At 42.2% G+C, this 20,151-nt stretch overlaps 1 protein-coding gene across 1 annotated transcript in view; it reads left to right on the top strand.

Annotated features, from left to right (window-relative positions):
- The window catches only part of LOC134949137 (sodium- and chloride-dependent neutral and basic amino acid transporter B(0+)-like), a 102,936-nt gene extending 83,451 nt beyond the window's left edge, over window positions 1-19,485 (top strand). The window contains exons 12-14 of the mRNA XM_063937545.1: window positions 6,786-6,895; window positions 10,352-10,519; window positions 19,244-19,485. Of these exons, the coding sequence (XP_063793615.1) occupies window positions 6,786-6,895; window positions 10,352-10,519; window positions 19,244-19,411 (446 nt within the window). The 3' untranslated portion in view covers window positions 19,412-19,485. The remainder of the gene's footprint in view (window positions 1-6,785; window positions 6,896-10,351; window positions 10,520-19,243) is intronic.
- Window positions 19,486-20,151: the final 666 nt, after the last annotated feature.

The following is a 20,151-nucleotide window of genomic DNA, read 5'->3' as shown; positions in this document are numbered from 1 at the left end:
ACAACAGAAATGTACAAACGTAGACATGAAAATATTGTATGTTTTGTTTTTATAAGTATAGATGATGATGATGATGATTATAATATGTGTGTGAGATGGATATAATACATCTAGGACCTGCCATACAGTACGTTACAATTGTTTGTTATGTATAGTACATCTATTCTCCACTTTTGTTCCACCTCTGAGGTAGCAGAGTATTTTGGTGCACAGAGTGGGGAGAAAAAGATGCACAGAGAAGGGGAGGGAGAGGCAAACAGGCACACCAAAGTGATGACATATTTCATTATGATATGGTCATCATGCTATTGCTCCATCCAACTCCTCCTCCGAGCTCACACCCCAGGGAATGGCCATGTAGAATAGGTGAGAAAAATACTGGGTTCTAGGGGCCTGATTCTGATTTGCAAGCAAAGCAAAAAGTAAGCAGCTGGGCAAAACCATGTTACGCTGCAGGTGGGGCAGATGTAACATGTGCAGAGAGATTTAGATTTGGGTGGGGTGTGTCCAAATTGAAATCTAAATTACAGTGTACAAATAAAGCTCTCCAACATTTGTAGGCTACATGCAAAAGCAGCCAGTATTTACGCTGCACAGAAGAAATCTAAATGTATTTCCTCTCCTTGCATTGCACCATGGTTTTTTCCAGACACAAAGTTACTTGCTTTATTTGGCTTCACTTACAAATCCGAATCAGGCACTATGGGGGTCATTCCGAGTTGTTCGCTCGCAAGCTGCTTTTAGCAGCTTTGCACACGCTAAGCCGCCGCCTACTGGGAGTGAATCTTAGCTTATCAAAATTGCGAACGAAAGATTAGCAGAATTGCGAATAGACACTTCTTAGCAGTTTCTGAGTAGCTCCAGACTTACTCTGCCAGTGCGATCAGTTCAGTGCTTGTCGTTCCTGGTTTGACGTCACAAACACACCCAGCGTTCGCCCAGACACTCCTCCGTTTCTCCAGCCACTCCCGCGTTTTTCCCAGAAACTGTAGCGTTTTTTCGCACACACCCATAAAACGGCCAGTTTCCGCCCAGAAACACCCACTTCCTGTCAATCACATTACGATCACCAGAACGAAGAAAAAACCTCGTAATGAAGTGAGTAAAATACCTAACTGCATAGCAAATTTACTTGGCGCAGTCGCACTGCGGACATTGCGCATGCGCATTAGCGACTAATCGCTCCGTTGCGAGAAAAAAATAACGAGCGAACAACTCGGAATGACCCCCTATGTGCTAAGGAAAAGATGTAGGAAACATGTAGCAAAGAGTTGAAATAAATCACAACCTAACATGATGTGCACACAGAAACCGGGGAGAAGGACATTATTCGCATTGGGGTGATCTATAGATCACCAGGCCAGTGGCAGGATTTGGACAGGAACCTATTGTTGGACATCACTAAATTGGCTTTAAAGGGAGAAGTCATAATCATGGGAGACTTTAATTTACCTGATGTAAATTGGGAGGGGTCTTTTGCAAGTACTGGCAGCTACAAGTGGCAAATTTCTAAATTCCTTACAAGGACCATCTCTCAAGCAATTGGTGAGGGAGCCAACTCGCAAAGACTCAATATTAGATTTAATTCTTGCAAATGGTGACAGGATATCAGACATATATGTGGGTGAGCACCTGGGATCCAGTGATCATCAAGCAGTATGGTTTAGTATAAAGACAGGATCCAACTCCTGTCACACAAAAACAAAGGTGTTGGATTTTAGAAATGCTGACTTTGCAAAAATGGGGAGATGTTTAAGTGATTCATTGGTGGCCTGGAGGAATTTGGAAGGAGTGCAGGAGATGTGGGAAAAACTGAAAAGTGCAATACTAAGGGCAACAGACCTTTGTATCAAAAGGGTTAGGAAAAGCACCAGGAAAAGGAAGCCAGTGTGGTTCACAAAAGAAGTATCAACTAGTGTGAAAGCAAAAGAGATGGCTTTTAGGAAATACAAACAGACTCAAAATAATAATGACAAAGAGGTGTATCTTGACAGACGGAAGGATGCTAAGTGATCAGACGTGCAAAGGCAGAAGATGGGGAGAAAATGGGCCAGTGAGTAGATAAAGGGGGCAAATTTTTTTAAGTCTATAAATGAAAGGAGAAAATCAAAGGAGGAATAATAAGACTTAAGACTGAAAGTGAGAATTTGGTGGAGGGAGACAAGGCAATAGCAGATCACCTAAATAATTATTTTTGCTCAGTATTTACTTCAGAAGAAAAAAGAAAGGGGCCACAGTTAAGTTGCAAAGACATTAATAAGGTAGATGAAAGTACATTAACTGAACTTTCAAAACTAAAAGTGGATAAATCAATGGGGCCAGATGGGATACACCCAAGGAAACTAAAAGAGCTAAAAGATGTGCTGGTGGCACCATTAGCAGAATTATTTAACCAGTCACTAAATACAGGTGCCATTCCAGAGGACTAGAAAAGAGCAAATGTAGTTCCACTGTACAAAAGTGGAAGCAAGGAAGAAGCAAATAACTACAGACCAGTAAGCCTTACATTAGTAGCAGGGAAAGTGATGGAAAAACTATTAAAAGAAAAAGTTGTGGAATATATTAAATCAAACAACTTACAGGATCCAAAACAGCATGGATTTACTGGTGGGAGATCATGCCAAACAAATCTTATTGACTTTTTTGACTCTGTGATGAAAATAATAGATCAACTACAGTTTAATGTTAAAAAATGCAAAATCATGCACTTGGGTCTCAAAAACCCGAAGTCTAAATATAGTATCAAGGGTACTATAATGGAAACTACTGAGGAGGAAAGGGATTTAGGAGTCACTATTTCAAGTGACTTAAAGGCAGGGAAGCAATACAACAAAGCAATGAGAAAAGCAAGTCAGATGCTTGGTTGCATAGGAAGAGGAATCAGTAGCAGGAAAAATAAGTAATAATGCCACTGTATAGGTCATTGGTACGGCCATAGGCGGATCGGGGGGGGGGGGGGGGGCACTCGGGCCCATGCCCCCCCTATCATTTTTAGCTTCTTCTTTTTTTTTCAAAAGGAGAACAGCAGCAGCACTACTGCTATTTCCGTCGGTCAGATTTGATAAAAGAGCCGGTGGGCACTTAGACCGGCCGCGGCTCTTAACAGCAAGTCCATGTGGTTACCAATGGGGAGGCTGGAGTGCAGCTCCAGCCTCCCCCTGCTCACACCGCAACCTATCTCCCGCCAGCCCACGTGTGGGGTTCAAATGCCAGCATCGAATAAGACTGTTACTTATGATGGCGCAGAAGGCTTCATTAGCCCTCACTGCGCCGCTCAGTTTCACAGCGCTTCCTCTTCCACTGCCTTTACCACCATGCTAGGTGTAGTCACACTCAGCCTCAGCTTTGAGAAGGCGGCCCGTGTGATTGTGACAGGGCTGTCCTGCAGATGTCTTATGCTGCTTGTTGGAGATCCAGCTGGCTGCTTCTGCTAATCAAAGATGGGCAGTTTGTGTCTCAGTGCAGTGCAGTGCAGAATTCAGGTGACAGGACTTTAATGTGTATCTTCAGATTTTCAGTTATACTGTACAAGATTGTTATGATGTTTAGGTGTAGAGATGAGCGGGTTCGGTTCCCTGAGAACTGAACCCTACTGGACTTCACTACCCGAGCCTGGATCCGAGTCAAGCTCGGGTTTTCCAGCCTGACTGGGAAACCAGAACGAGGCAAAACATCATCATCTCGCGAGGTTTGGATTCCATATAAGGAGCCGCGCGTCGCCGCCATTTTCACTCCAGCATTGGAGAGTGTAGAGAGAGGACATGTCTCCGTCCTCAGTGTCCTGCATCAGTTCAGTGGTAGTGTCTTGTGCTGCATCAGTCCAGTCACAGTGGTGGTGTCCTCTGCTGCCACATGCCCAGTGCTGTTGTATAAGTCCAGTCCAGTGGTGCTGTGTTGTGCTGCATCAGTTCAGTGGTGGTGTTTTGTGCTGCATCAGTCCAGTCACAGTGGTGGTATCCTCTGCTGCCATATGTCCAGTGCTGCTGTATAAGTCTAGTCCATTTTAGTGGTGCTGTGTTGTCCTGCATCAGTCCAGTGGTAGTGTCTTGTGCTAGATCAGTCCAGTCACAGTGGTGGTGTCCTCTGCTGCCATATGTCCATTGCTGCAGTATAAGTGCAGTCCATTGCAGTAGTGCTGTGTTATCCTGCATCAGTCCAGTGGTGGTGTCCCTGTGTTGCTGTTTATCTCCAGTGGTACTGCCGTATATGTCCAGTGATACTGCCGTATATGTCCAGTGATACTGCCGTATATGTCCAGTGATACTGCCGTATATATCCAGTGGTACTGCCGTATATGTCCAGCGGTACTGTCGTATAAATCTAGTGATACTGCCGTATGATTCCAGTGGTACTGGTGTATAATTCCAGCGGTACTAGCGTATAAATCCAGTCCAATGGTACTGCCGTATAAGTCCAGGGGTACTGCCGTATAAGTCCAGTCCAGTGGTGGTGTCCTGTGCTGCATCTTTCCAGTGGTTGTGTCTTGTGCTGCCATAAGTCCAGTGGTGGTGTCCTGTGCTGTATATTATTTACTCCAAATAAAAGGCTTATATACATTACTTATATTATTATCCAAATAATTTGTGTGGTGTAGGGGTACGTTCGCCTGTGCTGCAAATTATTATAATAGCTCCAAATAAAAGGGTTGTTATTATTATCCAAATTAATTTTACAGGCTTTGCCGTGTGTGTGTGTGTGTGTGTGTGTGTGTGTGTGTGTGTGTGTGTGTGTGTGGTTTAGGGGTATGCTCTCCTGTGCCACCAATATTGTGCGTGTATTACATCTGGGCAAATTCCAGCACGTCCCTTGTTTGTGCCGCGCACTTGTGTCACTTAGCTTAGTCATGAAGCTACCTCATTGCAACTCTTTTTCTTCTTTGGAAATAAATGAGAGCGCAATTGCAATTAGAAATATAGTAAATACTTTAATACATGCACAACATATATTAGACAAAATTAAAAACAAGGTTATTCTAAAAGGTTATTCTAAAAAGTCAAATAAATTATTGGTGCTTGACACACCCCCAGAGGGTTCCACAACCTGTAACTGATCCGGTAATTGTCTGTAAATCAATCACTGTCTCAAATGTTGGTAGCTTTTTCTACTATGTTTGAATAAAGTTCCACAGAATGATGGTTTTTTAGAAGTAAATATGATGCTCACCGCTGCTGGAGTTCAATAGCAATAAACTTCCCATTATCTGATGCAGCGGAGGGAGAAGGAGCATACACCTCTCTGGATCCAAATGCCGTATGAAGAGAGGAAAGAGTGGCTGTCAGCAGCGCCGCTCACAGTGTCCCTGTCAGCCCGTGCTCCGTACTCCACAATTAGGGGCGAGCTTGATGAGATGTTTCTCAGGGTACACGTGGAAAGGAGCGCGGCTGTAGACTGGCAGTGGAACAGTGTTCCACTGCATCAGATAATGGGAAGTTTATTGCTATTGAACTCCAGCAGCGGTGAGCATCATATTTACTTCTAAAAAACCATCATTCTGTGGAACTTTATTCAAACATAGTAGAAAAAGCTACCAACATTTGAGACAGTGATTGATTTACAGACAATTACCGGATCAGTTACAGGTTGTGGAACCCTCTGGGGGTGTGTCAAGCACCAATAATTTATTTGACTTTTTAGAATAACCTTTTAGAATAACCTTGTTTTTAATTTTGTCTAATATATGTTGTGCATGTATTAAAGTATTTACTATATTTCTAATTGCAATTGCGCTCTCATTTATTTCCAAATATTGTCTTTAATTAGGTGATAATCCAAATCACCTGTTGGGAGCAGCAACTACAATTATTTATTTACAAGTGTTCAATTAGACTTAAGGGAAACTTGCGCCTGATAAACAAGTGTTATTGTTTATTATTGTCTTTTTCTTCTTTGAATGATGTGCTGTTTGGGGCCTAGTTTTTTAAGTGCCATCCTGTCTGCAACTGTAGTGCCACTCCTAGATGAGCCAGGTGTTTGTGCCGCACACGTGTGTCGCTTAGCTTAGACATACAGCTACCTCATTGCACCTCTTTTACTTCTCTGCATGATGTGCTGTTTGGGGCTTAGTTTTTTTAAGTGCCATCCTGTCTGCAACTGCAGTGCCACTCCTAGATGGGCCAGGTGTTTGTGCCGCACACTTGTGTCGCTTAGCTTAGTCATACCGCTACCTCATTGCACCTCTTTTTCTTCTTTGCATGATGTGCTGTTTGGGGCCTATTTTTTAAAACTGCCATCCTTGTCTGACACTGCAGTGCCACTACTAGATGGGCCAGGTGTTTGTGCCGCACACTTGTGTCGCTTAGCTTAGTCATACAGTCACCTTGGTGCAACCTTTTGGCCTAAAAACAATATTGTGAGGTGTGAGGTGTTCAGAATAGACTGGAAATGAGTGGAAATGAATGTTATTGAGGTTAATAATACCATAGGATCAAAATTACCTCCAAATTCTGTTATTTTAGTTGTTTTTGTGTTGTTGTTTTTTAAATCATCCAGATCCAAAACCAAAATACGAAAGGGTGGTTTTGGTAAAACCAAACAGATCCAAAACACGAGGATGGAACCAAAACCAAAACACAAAAAGTGCCCGCCACACATCTCTATTTAGGTGTAGTGGTTGTTTAAATTAATAATCTTCAACTCTCTTCCAGAACACCTAAACTTCTCAAATTAAATCATTTCATACATAAGGTTTGATTTTGCCTTTACTTGCACCATAATTTCTAACAGTGAATATATTCTTCTCTGCTCAGAGGCAACTGTATAATGTTATTTATGTTTCAATCCAACAGGAGGCAATAGAGTTATTATGGATATAGAGATGATGATCGGAAAGAAGCACTGGGTATTCTGGCTGTGGTGGAGAGTGTGCTGGTATTTTGTATCTCCTGTATTACTAGCGGTATGTATTCGGCTTGTCTGTTTCCAAAATATTGGTTTCATATTAAGTCTCTATTAAGGACATTTATAACTTCACTTTGTTTCACATAGGAGAAACCCACAAAAGACAATGATGCACCAAACATAGTGTAGTAGAATAGAAAGGCCAAATATAAAGGGAGTTTCCTGCACATACAGTGGGTTAGGTTCTGGACACCTGCTGTAAAGGGAGAATAGCTGAAAAGATGAAAACAGTTTTTTCCTAATTTAAATGCATCCATAGACATACCTGAGATGCGTTTGCCTCCCGGCTGTCAGAATGCCAGCGGTCATGTGACTGACGCCGGAATTCCAACACCACTCAGGACACTGGCTCCATATCACCGAAGGTGAGCATCGGGTTGGAGGTTAGGGTCCGGGGTTGAGGGGTGTTAGGGTTAGGCACTAGGTGAGGTTAAAGTGGTCCTAGAGAGGTGGTGGAACTCACTACCCCCACACACACACACACACACACACACACACCACTGCCCCGGCGCCCTTTATACAATGGCCACAGTAGTAGTGCCCCTTATGCATTACCCACTGTAGTGTTAGTGTCCCTTATGTAGTGCCCACAGTGGTAGTGCCCCTGATGCAGATTCCATAGTAATGGTGCCCCTTACGCAATGCCCCCAGTAGTTGTGCCCCTTATGTCCCCAAGAGTCATGCCCGTTATGAAGTGCCCCCTATGCAATGCCGTCATTAGTAGTGCCTCAAGTAGCAATGCCCCCAGTTGTAGTACCCCCAGTGGTAAAGCCACTGTGTAGTATTGCCCCCAAGAGTAATGCCCCTCTATAGTATTGCCCCCAGTAGTTATGCACTTGTAGTAGTGCCACTTACACACACACACAAAAACCACAATACTCATGCAACCGCTGCAGTCCATCTGGCCACCCGCTCCTCAGAACTATGGGAGAGACGTCATGACATCTCTTCCATAGTGCACACTGCCAGAGCCGAAAGTTGGAGCTCAGGTTTGAACTCCTGCCTCTGGCTGCCATTGTTGTCGGGAAGAAGCAGGGTGCTCGCTGATAATAAAATCTGAGCTGGTGCCCAGCATCTTCCTGCTGCTCCGGGCTGACTTCTTGGGTTAGGTGGGCCGGAGGAGATGGAACTGGTTCCGTCTCCAAATGGAACTGACGGAACGCAGTTCCACCCCAGTCCGGCTCACTTTAACCCCTGGTTAGGGTAGGGGATTGGGGCTAGAAATACTTACCCCCTTCGATATCGGGATCTTTAATGTTGGCATGCCGCAGTCGGTCGCGTGAACGCCAGCATCCTGACAACAGGATATAGTATGTATTCCACATACCTTGCTCACTAAATGTAATGATGTATAATTTGACATTTAAAGTAAGAGATTTACGACACAGCAAAATAGTTCTGTTCTGTAAATGGCGCCTTCTCTGAGATGCTGTTGAGTGCGTAAGGCCAAAAAATTGCAGAAAGAACTGTACATTTACCAAAAGTAATGTACATGTATATACTTGTACACCGCCGTATTAGCATAACCTCAAAAAGCTGGACCTTCAAAACAGGGCCGTTCCTAGACCCTGTGGCGCCCAGGGCGAAAGTCTCCTTTGCCACCTTCCCCCCCCCCCCCCCCCCGACAGGTAAAACAGGGTTAGTGCACTCCGTAGGTGCGAGTAAAAAAAAATAGGGGCGTGGCTTTATGGGGAAGGGGCGTGGTTACAGTTATGCCCCCTATAGCTGTGCCCTCAGTAGTTGTGCCCCCTGTAGCTGTGCCCTCAGTAGTTGTGCCCCCAGTACCGTGCCCTCGGTAGTTGTGCCCGCAGTACTGTGCCCCCCGTAGCTGTACCCTCAGTAGTTATGCCCCCTGTAGCTGTGCCGCTAGTAGCGCCGCTTACCAAAAATAAATAAATAAATACCATCCCCGCTCCTGCTTCCTGACCGCTGCTGCCCTCCGTCTCCGGCCGCCGGCGCCACTCCTCGGATCTATGGGAGAGACGTCATGACGTCTCTCCCATAGCACCGCACAGACACTAGAGGTCAGTTATGACCTCTAGTGTCTATGGCCACTCCCACAATGCCGTGCGATGTGTGACATCATCGCGCACCACACAGCACCAGTAGCAGATCTTGCCACAGCGGCGGTGCCCTCGGGACGGCGGTGGTGCCCTTGGGACAGCGGCGCCCCAGGCAAAAATCCTGCTTGCCCGTGGCAAGATCCGCTACTGCCTCAAAAATATGTTTTACTGTCTATAATGTAGATGCATTTTATTTTGTCTATATGTCTAATGTAAGCTGATTTTCCCTTTTCCATGGTCTGCAGTGGCAACACTTTCTGACATTGGGGGTCATTCCGAGTTGTTCGCTCGCTAGCAGATTTTAGCAGCATTGCACACGCTAGGCCGCCGCCCTCTGGGAGTGTATCTTAGCTTAGCAGAATTGCGATTGAAAGATTAGCAGAATTGTGAATAGAAAATTCTTAGTTTCTGAGTAGCTCGAGACTTACTCCTACACTGCGATCAGCTCAGCCCATTTCGTTCCTGGTTTGACGTCACAAACACGCCCTGCGTTCGGCCAGCCACTCCCCCATTTCTCCAGACACTCCCGCGTTTTATCCTGGCACACCTGCGTTTTTCCGCACACTCCCAGAAAACGGTCAGTTTCCGCCCAGAAACACCCACTTCCTGTCAATCACACTCCGATCACTTCAACGATGAAAATTCTTCGTTCGGGCATGAGTAAATCTACTAAGTTTTGTGCTAAAATACTTCGTACCATGCGCATGCGCTTTTTTGCCTTAATCGCTCCGTTGCGAAAATCGGCAACGAGCGAACAACAATCACCGTTATTCCCTTTTAAAGTATATTCAGGTATTTCATATTTTTTGTATTTTGTGGTTTTGTCCAAAATTTCGCACCTACTTACAAACAGGTGTATTCCACAGCAGGCAGCTATATTTCATGTTTTGCTTTTTATTGTAAGGTTACATTTTTATTTATTCTTCACTTTTCACACTCACTATATTTTAATTTTAATAAGGCATTTTTCATGTTATTTAATTTCTTTAAACACAATTGGATATTTCCAGCTAAATACAGTATTTTTGTGTACTATAAATTTCTATCTACATAGTCAGTCTGTCAATAATTTTGTTTTTCTTTGTTTAGTTAATACATACAGTTTTGAGCAGAGATATGAAGTATGATAAAACAAAGAGGCTAATTTAACGTAATCCAGCACTGTTCCTACTGTACCTTTCCTACGGTACTGCCTGCCAGGGACGGACTGGGAATGACAACGGCCTTGGCATAGTAGACGAAAACGGGCATGGTTACGGCTTATTGGGACGTGACCTCGCTACATGCCCCTGTGTTTCTGTATGTCAGGCAGCCGAGCAGAGCGTTGGGAGGCTGCGCTGCTCGGCCAGCCCGTCTGTGTGCTTGATCCATGTGTTTATTTTATTCTCTAGGCGATTCTGATTTGGTCACTGGTAACATTTGAGGCACCTACGTATAACAATGCTTCTTATCCTGCATGGGGAGTAATCCTGGGACTGCTGATGGTGATTTTCTGTCTGATTTGGATTCCCATTGTTGCCTTTGTAAAAATATTTCAAGCTTCAGGAAACATTTTCCAGGTCAGTATATAGTTGGAAAAATACTAGGATGTCCTTATAATCTGGACTGTTAGTGTGTCTTGAGGACTGAGTTTGGGAAACACTGTACTATAACAAGATTATTTATACATTTTTATTATTTACTAATATTCAGTGCACATGCGCAGGTCTCCGGAACATGGTGTCACAGCTGAGGGCCTGAGCTGACAGGAGGAAGCCTCAGTTGTAGGGGCTGGGGCGAAGCTAAACTTCGGAGGTTTTATCAGACCCCTGGACATACGAGTAGGATGTAGAAAGGTTGCCCGAAGGCGTGACCATGACAACCAGGATTAAAAGTCAATAAGTATTTATTAACAGAACTCCATGTTATCACAGCAGTAATAAGTCAATGAAGATATACAGCAGATTTGGTAAAAACAGTTCCTGGAGAACGGGTTGGCAACGGCCACAGGGTACTGGTAGCAGTAGGTACAGTTCTTAATGTAATAGATTAGGGAAAAGGGGGAATGGGAATCCTCTGCACTAGACTCTTCTCAGATTAGTAATATTGCAATTAATCGATAAGATTCCCCAATTTATATATCACAAATTAATTCACAATACTGTTTATGGGGTGCTGCCATAGACAAAAAAGTTGAAGAGAAACATTAGAAAGGAAAGGATTGTCTCTTTGTTAGCGCACTTTTGAAAGAGAGGTAAGTATAATTAAAATATAACTTTTATCAACATGCAGTTAAAATCGCCTGATGGTGTGAAAAATTACAGGACAAACAATTACAAACCATACGAATAAATGAATTAATATCAAATGCACTTGTGTGTCTTTATTTATAAAGTTAGTGTGTGTGCAATCATTTCCTAAAACCAACTTGATAAATTTCTTGAATTATGCCCCTATTTGGGGTTGTCTGACCATATTGTATAAGGGGTGTTGGGATACCATAAACCTATCACTAATCCCATAAAAGATACAGTGTGATTGTATTATCAAACCCTCATGTAATTAAATTGGGGTTGAATGTTTTATAATCAGTGAGCAGACATGAAATGTTCTTTCTTTCAGCTCACTGTGTTAAATGTCTCTAATCGGTCTTAGAATACTGACAGGAGATTCTGTCATAAAATTGCTACTGATTATTCACATTTCTTATGATGTAGCTTTTGTGGTTTGTTGGCTCACTTTCAAAGCCACTATTCTATTCCCGATACCAAGATTGCAACTATAGTTGCAAATTTACATTGGACAAACACAAGTTACACACTGTATCTATTTATTATATGGATTGTTACAAAAGTATTCAGAGTAGAACTGTCTGCTGTACTGATGTAGTGCTATGGGATGTAAGCGTATCAACAATTTCAGTTCTGGCTCTCAGATTTATTCTATCAGAAAATGATGAATTATACGCTGTATCTGATCATTTCATGTATGCTTCCCCTATGTACTACACAGGATAAGGCTGTATAATATATTGATTCTATTCAGCAAAACACACTTGGATTAATATATCTGAAATACGTCTCTCTCTTGAATTTAACATGAGTCTCACTATAAAGCAATGCCTCATGTATGTTATTGCAGGAAACGCTTATCACATCTGCGACTCTATTCCTTAAATATATTTTATGTAGTGCATTAGATATTATATATCTCTAGAATAAAATGGAGTATTGTGCACTTTAATGTATGATGGGTGAGCTAGCGTGCTAGCATTCCTCTAAGGCGCCATCAAAATGAGTCTGTGAATAGTGGTAATGTGGTGCTGCCTCGTATCTTATTATTTTAACTCATCAGAAAAAGCTTGATCAATAATGCATAGCATGCACATGCATTAATGTGTCACGTTGTTATTTCGCATCAGCGTTGGCACATAGTGAGTAAAACAGCTTGCTGGTAATGCTTCAAGCCGCCATGTAAAAAATCTGTGTTTTAAACTGACGCGCTGCTGCGGGATGCACTCATGTTTTACATGTCAAAGGTGCAGTTCTGGCATTTGCATTATCATATAGGGGTACAATTCTGGTGTTTAAACTGTTATCAAATAGATATAAGTTGTTCGCTATAACAATTTACAGTATGCGGACTCTCCACATTGCATCCAATTGAGTCATATAATCTATTTGACCAAGCTAGAGGATACCGCTGTTAAACGGGTGGTATCATTTATAAATTGTTATAACATATGTCAATCCCGTTTTGCAGCCTCTCCACGAGCAGGCATGCTCACACCGCTCCTAAATCGCCTAATCCCGTTTTGCAGCCTTAATTCTCAGTCTTTTCTGTGTAGTACATTCAGTATCATAGTTCTCTTAAATTACATTGATTATTGCACACACACATTTCTAGTCGTTTTTAACATTAACACATAATGAACGAGCTGGCGTGCTAACGCCGCTCTGAAACGCCCACGTGCACGTTTCACACTCGCTTCATCAGGGCAAACCCGATTGCCCTACTCGGAGAGAATATAACGGCTGTGAGAGCCTGTCAGTTATTTGAATGAGCCAATCTCGGATTGGTTTTACGGTCATGGGGTCTAACGGTCTCTTACTCTCAGAAATTCAGTTGAATCCCTAATTGTCCCATCATTAATCACGTGATCGTCACTCCTTCTGTTATGATTAATACAGTGTTCGAGATGGATACTGATTCTACCCTGAGGTCCTGGATATTATGCATGATTGATTTAGAAAGGTGCAGATTAGCAGGGAAAGCGGAACATTAGAGCACGGTTAAACATATATTATGTTTTACGTTTTGACATTAGTTTTAAACCTACATAACATCCAGAAAAATTTAAGGTTAAGAAATAATTATGATATTGATCCATAAGAGTTGGAAAAATGTATATTAAATTGTCTTAATATTAATGGTGAAAATTAATAATAAAAATGAATAATAAAAAAATTATTTTTTTAATCATGGACAAATATGTGATTCTAAGGAAGACAATGATTAATCCTGCCCTTATATAGAAATTCGTGGGAATAGATCTCAATAGCACCCATTCCAATGTGTCAGGTGAAATTATTAGGTGAACGTGATATGAATATGGTGTATGTGAATCAATTTTGTGAAACCATAATGCAGTGTATGTGTATCCTAACAACACCCTTTTCAGTATATCAGGTGAGATGAACATAAGAATGTGATGTGCCAATGTTAAGTATGTGAATCCATTGATATACTACCATGATTCAATGTGAACTGAACGTAGGGTTGGCACATCAGCACATGTCAATATCTTAATGATGGTAACATCACAAGGACCTATATTACTAGTTTTCAATACTGTTCAGTTCACATTGAATCATGGTAGTATATCAATGGATTCACATACTTAACATTGGCACATCACATTCTTATGTTCATCTCACCTGATATACTGAAAAGGGTGTTGTTAGGATACACATACACTGCATTATGGTTTCACAAAATTGATTCACATACACCATATTCATATCACGTTCACCTAATAATTTCACCTGACACATTGGAATGGGTGCTATTAAGATCTATTCCCACGAATTTCTATATAAGGGCAGGATTACTCATTGTCTTCCTTAGAATCACATATTTGTCCATGATTAAAAAAATATTTTTATTATTCATTTTTATTATTCATTTTCACCATTAATATTAAGGACAATTTAATATCAATTTTTCCAACTCTTATGGATCAATATCATAATTATTTCTTAACCTTAAATTTTTCTGGATGTTATGTAGGTTTAAAACTAATGTCAAAACGTAAAACATAATATATGTTTAACCGTGCTCTAATGTTCCGCTTTCCCTGCTAATCTGCACCTTTCTAAATCAATCATGCATAATATCCAGGACCTCAGGGTAGAATCAGTATCCATCTCGAACACTGTATTAATCATAACAGAAGGAGTGACGATCACGTGATTAATGATGGGACAATTAGGGATTCAACTGAATTTCTGAGAGTAAGAGACCGTTAGACCCCATGACCGTAAAACCAATCCGAGATTGGCTCATTCAAATAACTGACAGGCTCTCACAGCCATTATATTTTCTCCGAGTAGGGCAATCGGGTTTGCCCTGATGAAGTGAGTGTGAAACATGCACGTGGGCATTTCAGAGCGGCGTTAGCACGCCAGCTCGTTCATTATGTGTTAATGTTAAAAACGACTAGAAATGTGTGTGTGCAATAATCAATGTAATTTAAGAGAACTATGATACTGAATGTACTACACAGAAAAGACTGAGAATTAAAGCTGCAAAACGGGATTAGGCGATTTAGGAGCGGCGTGAGCACGCCAGCTCATGGAGAGGGTGCAAAACGGGATTGACATATGTTATAATAATTTATAAATGATACCACCCGTTAAAAAGCGGTATCCTCTAGCTTGGTCGAATAGATTATATGACTCAATTGGATGCAATGTGGAGAGTCCGCATACTGTAAATTGTTATAGCGAACAACTTATATCTATTTGATAACAGTTTAAACACCAGAATTGTACCCCTATATGATAATGCAAATGCCAGAACTGCACCTTTGACATGTAAAACATGAGTGCATCCCGCAGCAGCGCGTCAGTTTAAAACACAGATTTTTTACATGGCAGCTTGAAGCATTACCAGCAAGCTGTTTTACTCACTATGTGCCAACGCTGATGCGAAATAACAACGTGACACATTAATGCATGTGCATGTTATGCATTATTGATCAAGCTTTTTCTGATGAGTTAAAATAATAAGATACGAGGCAGCACCACATTACCACTATTCACAGACTCATTTTGATGGCGCCTTAGAGGAATGCTAGCATGCTAGCTCACCCATCATACATTAAAGTGCACAATACTCCATTTTATTCTAGATATATAATATCTAATGCACTACATAAAATATAATTAAGGAATAGAGTCGCAGATGTGATAAGCGTTTCCTGCAATTACATACATGAGGCATTGCTTTATAGTGAGACTCTTATGTTAAATTCAAGAGAGAGCCATATTTCAGATATATTAATCCAAGTGTGTTTTGCTGAATAGAATCAATATATTATACAGCCTTATCCTGTGTAGTACATAGGGGAAGCATACATGAAATGATCAGATACAGCGTGTAATTCATCATTTTCTGATAGAATAAATCTGAGAGCCAGAACTGAAATTGTTGATACGCTTACATCCCATAGTACTACATCAGTACAGCAGACAGTTCTACTCTGAATACTTTTGTAACAATCCATATAATAAATAGATACAGTGTGTAACTTGTGTTTGTCCAATGTAAATTTGCAACTATAGTTGCAATCTTGGTATCGGGAATAGAATAGTGGCTTTGAAAGTGAGCCAACAAACCACAAAAGCTACATCATAAGAAATGTGAATAATCAGTAGCAATTTTATGACAGAATCTCCTGTCAGTATTCTAAGACCGATTAGAGACATTTAACACAGTGAGCTGAAAGAAAGAACATTTCATGTCTGCTCACTGATTATAAAACATTCAACCCCAATTTAATTACATGAGGGTTTGATAATACAATCACACTGTATCTTTTATGGGATTAGTGATAGGTTTATGGTATCACAACACCCCTTATACAATATGGTCAGACAACCCCAAATAGGGGCATAATTCAAGCAAATTTATCAAGTTGGTTTTAGGAAATGATTGCACACACACAATAACTTTATAAATAAAGACACACAAGTGCATTTGATATTAATTCATTTATTCGTATGGTTTGTAATTGTTTGTCCTGTAATTTTTCACACCATCAGGCGATTTTAACTGCATGTTAATAAAAGTTATATTTTAATTATACTTACCTCTCTTTCAAAAGTGCGCCAACAAAGAGACAATCCTTTCCTTTCTAATGTTTCTCTACAGTTCTTAATGTCCCAGAGACGGAATGTCCTTACCAGACCCGTCCGTAGTATGAGGTATAGCCAAGGAACACACCAGCAGATGTTTCACTGGAAGCTGGTAGCACTGTAGTTGAGGTAGCTGCTGAGGACGCTGGATGGAACCAGCCAGGTGTTAAGACATGGAGTAGATGCTGGATGGAACCAGCCAGATAGTAGAATGAAGCTAGGGAGCGAAGATGTAGAAACCGATGGTTTGCAGGTACCGATGGTATGCAGGTAACCGATGGTATGCAAGTAACCGATGGTATTCAAGTAACTGCTGGAAAAGCACCGGCTCTTTAAGAAAGCTGATCACTGCTGGAAGCTGACCGCTGGAAGCAGATGAGACTGTAGCTGGAGACTGGAGCAAACACAGGAGACTATAGAGTCAGGCTGCACCGCAAGATGGTAGGCTGGTGCGGGTCTCTTAGTGGAATCTGGAAACAGGAGCTGGAAACCTGAAATGGAAACAACCACAGCAGAGAGAGACTGGAAACAAGGTTTGACAACCAAAGCACTGACGATTTCCTGGTTCAGGCTCAATCCCTTTATACCCTTAGGTATGCAGGGATTGGATGAGCAATTAGGCAGACTTCAGCGGAGCTATGGATTGGAGGACAGGATCATGTGACTAGAACTAAGATGGCTGCGCCCATACCGGCCAGTGGAGGTAAACTACATGGAGATTCCTCTGTAATGGCGGCGGTGAACACAGAGAACGCCGACTTGCGTCTCAGACCTCCAGCGCGGACAGCCGCGGCCGCAGTAGATGAGGAGTGCCACATAACCTGTAATGCATTGAGAATACACAGACGATGCCCGAGGCCCCGCCGGCTGGTGACGCCATGCCAGTCGCCCGGGCACTGGAAGGACAATATCCACGGACCAGCAGAGATGAGACATGACATATGAATGCTAGCAACACAGCTGGGAACCGGGCCTAGGACGCTGAGCCAGCCTCATGAGACACCTGAAAGGTAAATAATGGCGTCCAGATACCCGGATCGTGACACATGGGGGTCATTCTGAGTTGATCGTAGCTGTGCTAAATTTAGCACAGCTACGATCGTAAACTCAGACATGCGGGGGGATGCCCAGCAGAGGGCTAGTCCGCCCCGCATGTCAGTGCCGGCCCCCCCGCACAAATACAAAAACATCGCACAGAGGCGATGCCTTTGTATATGTGGAGTAGCTCCTGGCCAGCGCAGCTCCTGCAGCTGGCCGGGAGTTGTGTCTCGCTGCCGCTGGCCAAATGATACGTGATGAAGCCGCCACACCACACACCCCCAACGGTCCTGCCACGCCTGCGTTGGCCTGACCGCGCCTGTTAAACGGCGGCTTAACATCGCCGTTCAGCCCCCTCCCGCCCAGCGACCACCTCTGTCTCAGAGGCGATCGCTGGGCACCGACGACTGCCATGCGCAGGCGCACTGCGACACCGGCGCATGCGCAGTTCCGACCCGATCGCTGCGCTGCAAAAAACTGCAGCAAGCGATCGGATCGAAATGACCCCCATGGTGCCTGTGCCATGGTCTCAGGGACTTCTCTACTGCGCATGTGCAAATCAAAATAGCCGCAGTGGAAATTTTCCAGGTGATATTTGCTGCTCTGCAGCCAGCGCCGGGCCGACGGAGAGGTGAGTATAATTATATTGGTGCAGGATGTGCGGTATGTGGGCCCCCCTTGCACATATTATAGATATGCCAGTGGTTGACACATACTGTACACACCCTTTTATTTCATATCAAATACCATAGGGGTATCTATAATGGGTGCAGGGAGTGCGGTGCAGACAGGGCCACACCACACACCTTGCACCCATTCAAAATACTTACTTTGGAGGGCCGCCCGTACACATAGACATACAAATACAGTATCTGCAAGATATATCGACTGTGCTGCAGGACCAATGCAATATGTCTGTGAATGATGTAATTTACAGACATATCAGATGTACACACCCATCAATTTGCAACCAATATATCGTCTATTTGATAGAATGGATGATATATATCGACCTGAGTGTTCCTAGTAGTGGCATCACAAGGGAGGTGCGGGGGGTGCGGCCCGCTCCCGGGTGTCACCCGCCGAGGGGTGACACCAAAATGCCAGCTCCTGCTTAGAGACAGGAGATGAGTGCTGCACTGTTACATTATGTGCAGCACTCGGCTCCTGTCACTCTGTAGGAGCCAGCACTGCAGGCACAGCACTCCCTGGGAGTGAACCTGCACCTCCTAAACCCACCAAGTGACTAAAAAAATGGGTGTCGGGACGCGAAGCCCTGCCCCTTCTCAGATAACCCCGCCCCTTCCAGTCATTCAAGCTGTGAAAACGGATGCCAGCCCGTGAAGCCCCTCCCCTTCTCGCGAAGCCCTGTCCCCTCTTTTGCCGCCGCACTGGGTGTCCAAGAGGTGAGTGACGCCTCTGGTTCCCAGCCTTACGTAGGCATGCATATTTACGTGCAAAAATACAAAATTTGTACAAAATAATAAAAAAATATTAAACAAATAAAGATTTTTGTCATTGATTATTCCCTGCAATTGCTATCCTGATATAATGACAAGGATAGGAGGATTGTGGTGGTTCAGTACATGTTCTGTGGCAATCCTAGGCTTTACCATAACAAAAGACTTGCGGTAGCCCTGGATAGATAGGGAGAAGCTCTCTCTCCAGCTAAAACATTATTTTTTGTAGGTGATAGGGCTTATCACTATTTACTAATTAGACCTCTCATAGAGTAGGGTAAACAGAAGACATGAGATTTTTGGTCAGCTTCTGATAACCTAAAAAAATATATAAATATTTTACATTTATACTGAAAAATCTTTACATTTGGATGTTTTCTCTTCACAGCGTATAGCAAGTTGTTGTAGACCAACTGAATCCTGGGGTCCTGCCCTACCAGAAAATCGTGGTGAGAGGTACCAACATATGAAGGATGACAAAGTCAAGGAGGACACAAAAGAAGTGGAAATTTCAGACATTAAAGGATTTGATAACTCTTTGTTTCAGGGAGACTGAAAATAATGTCATTTATCTTTACATTCAGTTACTGTATATTACACCGTGTGTGAATAATAAATTAAATAAACAGAATATTTAAATATATAAAAAGTGAATTTTTTGGAAACAATGGGGTAAATTTACTAAGACGGGAGTTCTATTTAAGATGTGATGTTGCCCATAGCAACCAATCAGATTTCAGGTATTATATTTTAGAAGGTGCTAGATAAATGAGAAGTAGAATCTGTTTGGTTGCTATGGGCAACATCCCATCTTAAATAGAACTCCCATCTTAGTAAATTTACCAACATGACTGTGTTCCAAATATACAATGTATAACGAAATATACGATGCCATTTGTCATCAAGATAGTTTGTGAAATCACTTAAATGCACATACGTAAAATCATTTATTTTGCATACTTTCATAAATAAGTTTGGTAATGGTATATTATATATATATATATATATATATATATATATATATATATATATATATTGGAGTTTACCTACATACATTTCAGAGTTGTGTATTATAGGAATGTGATACAAAATTGGAGTTTGTAAAACAAATTTTGTAATCACAAAACAATTTATTGTAATAAATTACAGTATGTCCACAAAAAAGTTGTTTGCATACAGAGCCAGATTAAGGATTAAGGCTACAAGTTGCCCGGGGCACTTTAGACATAATGGCCCCCATAAACTAATATACGATAGATAGATTAGATTTGACTTTAATTCTTTGTAAGGAATCCT

The sequence above is a fragment of the Pseudophryne corroboree genome, chromosome 8 (genome assembly GCF_028390025.1).
Source record: "Pseudophryne corroboree isolate aPseCor3 chromosome 8, aPseCor3.hap2, whole genome shotgun sequence".
In the NCBI taxonomy this organism is placed as follows: domain Eukaryota; kingdom Metazoa; phylum Chordata; class Amphibia; order Anura; family Myobatrachidae; genus Pseudophryne; species Pseudophryne corroboree.
This window is presented reverse-complemented; position numbering and strand designations above follow the sequence as displayed.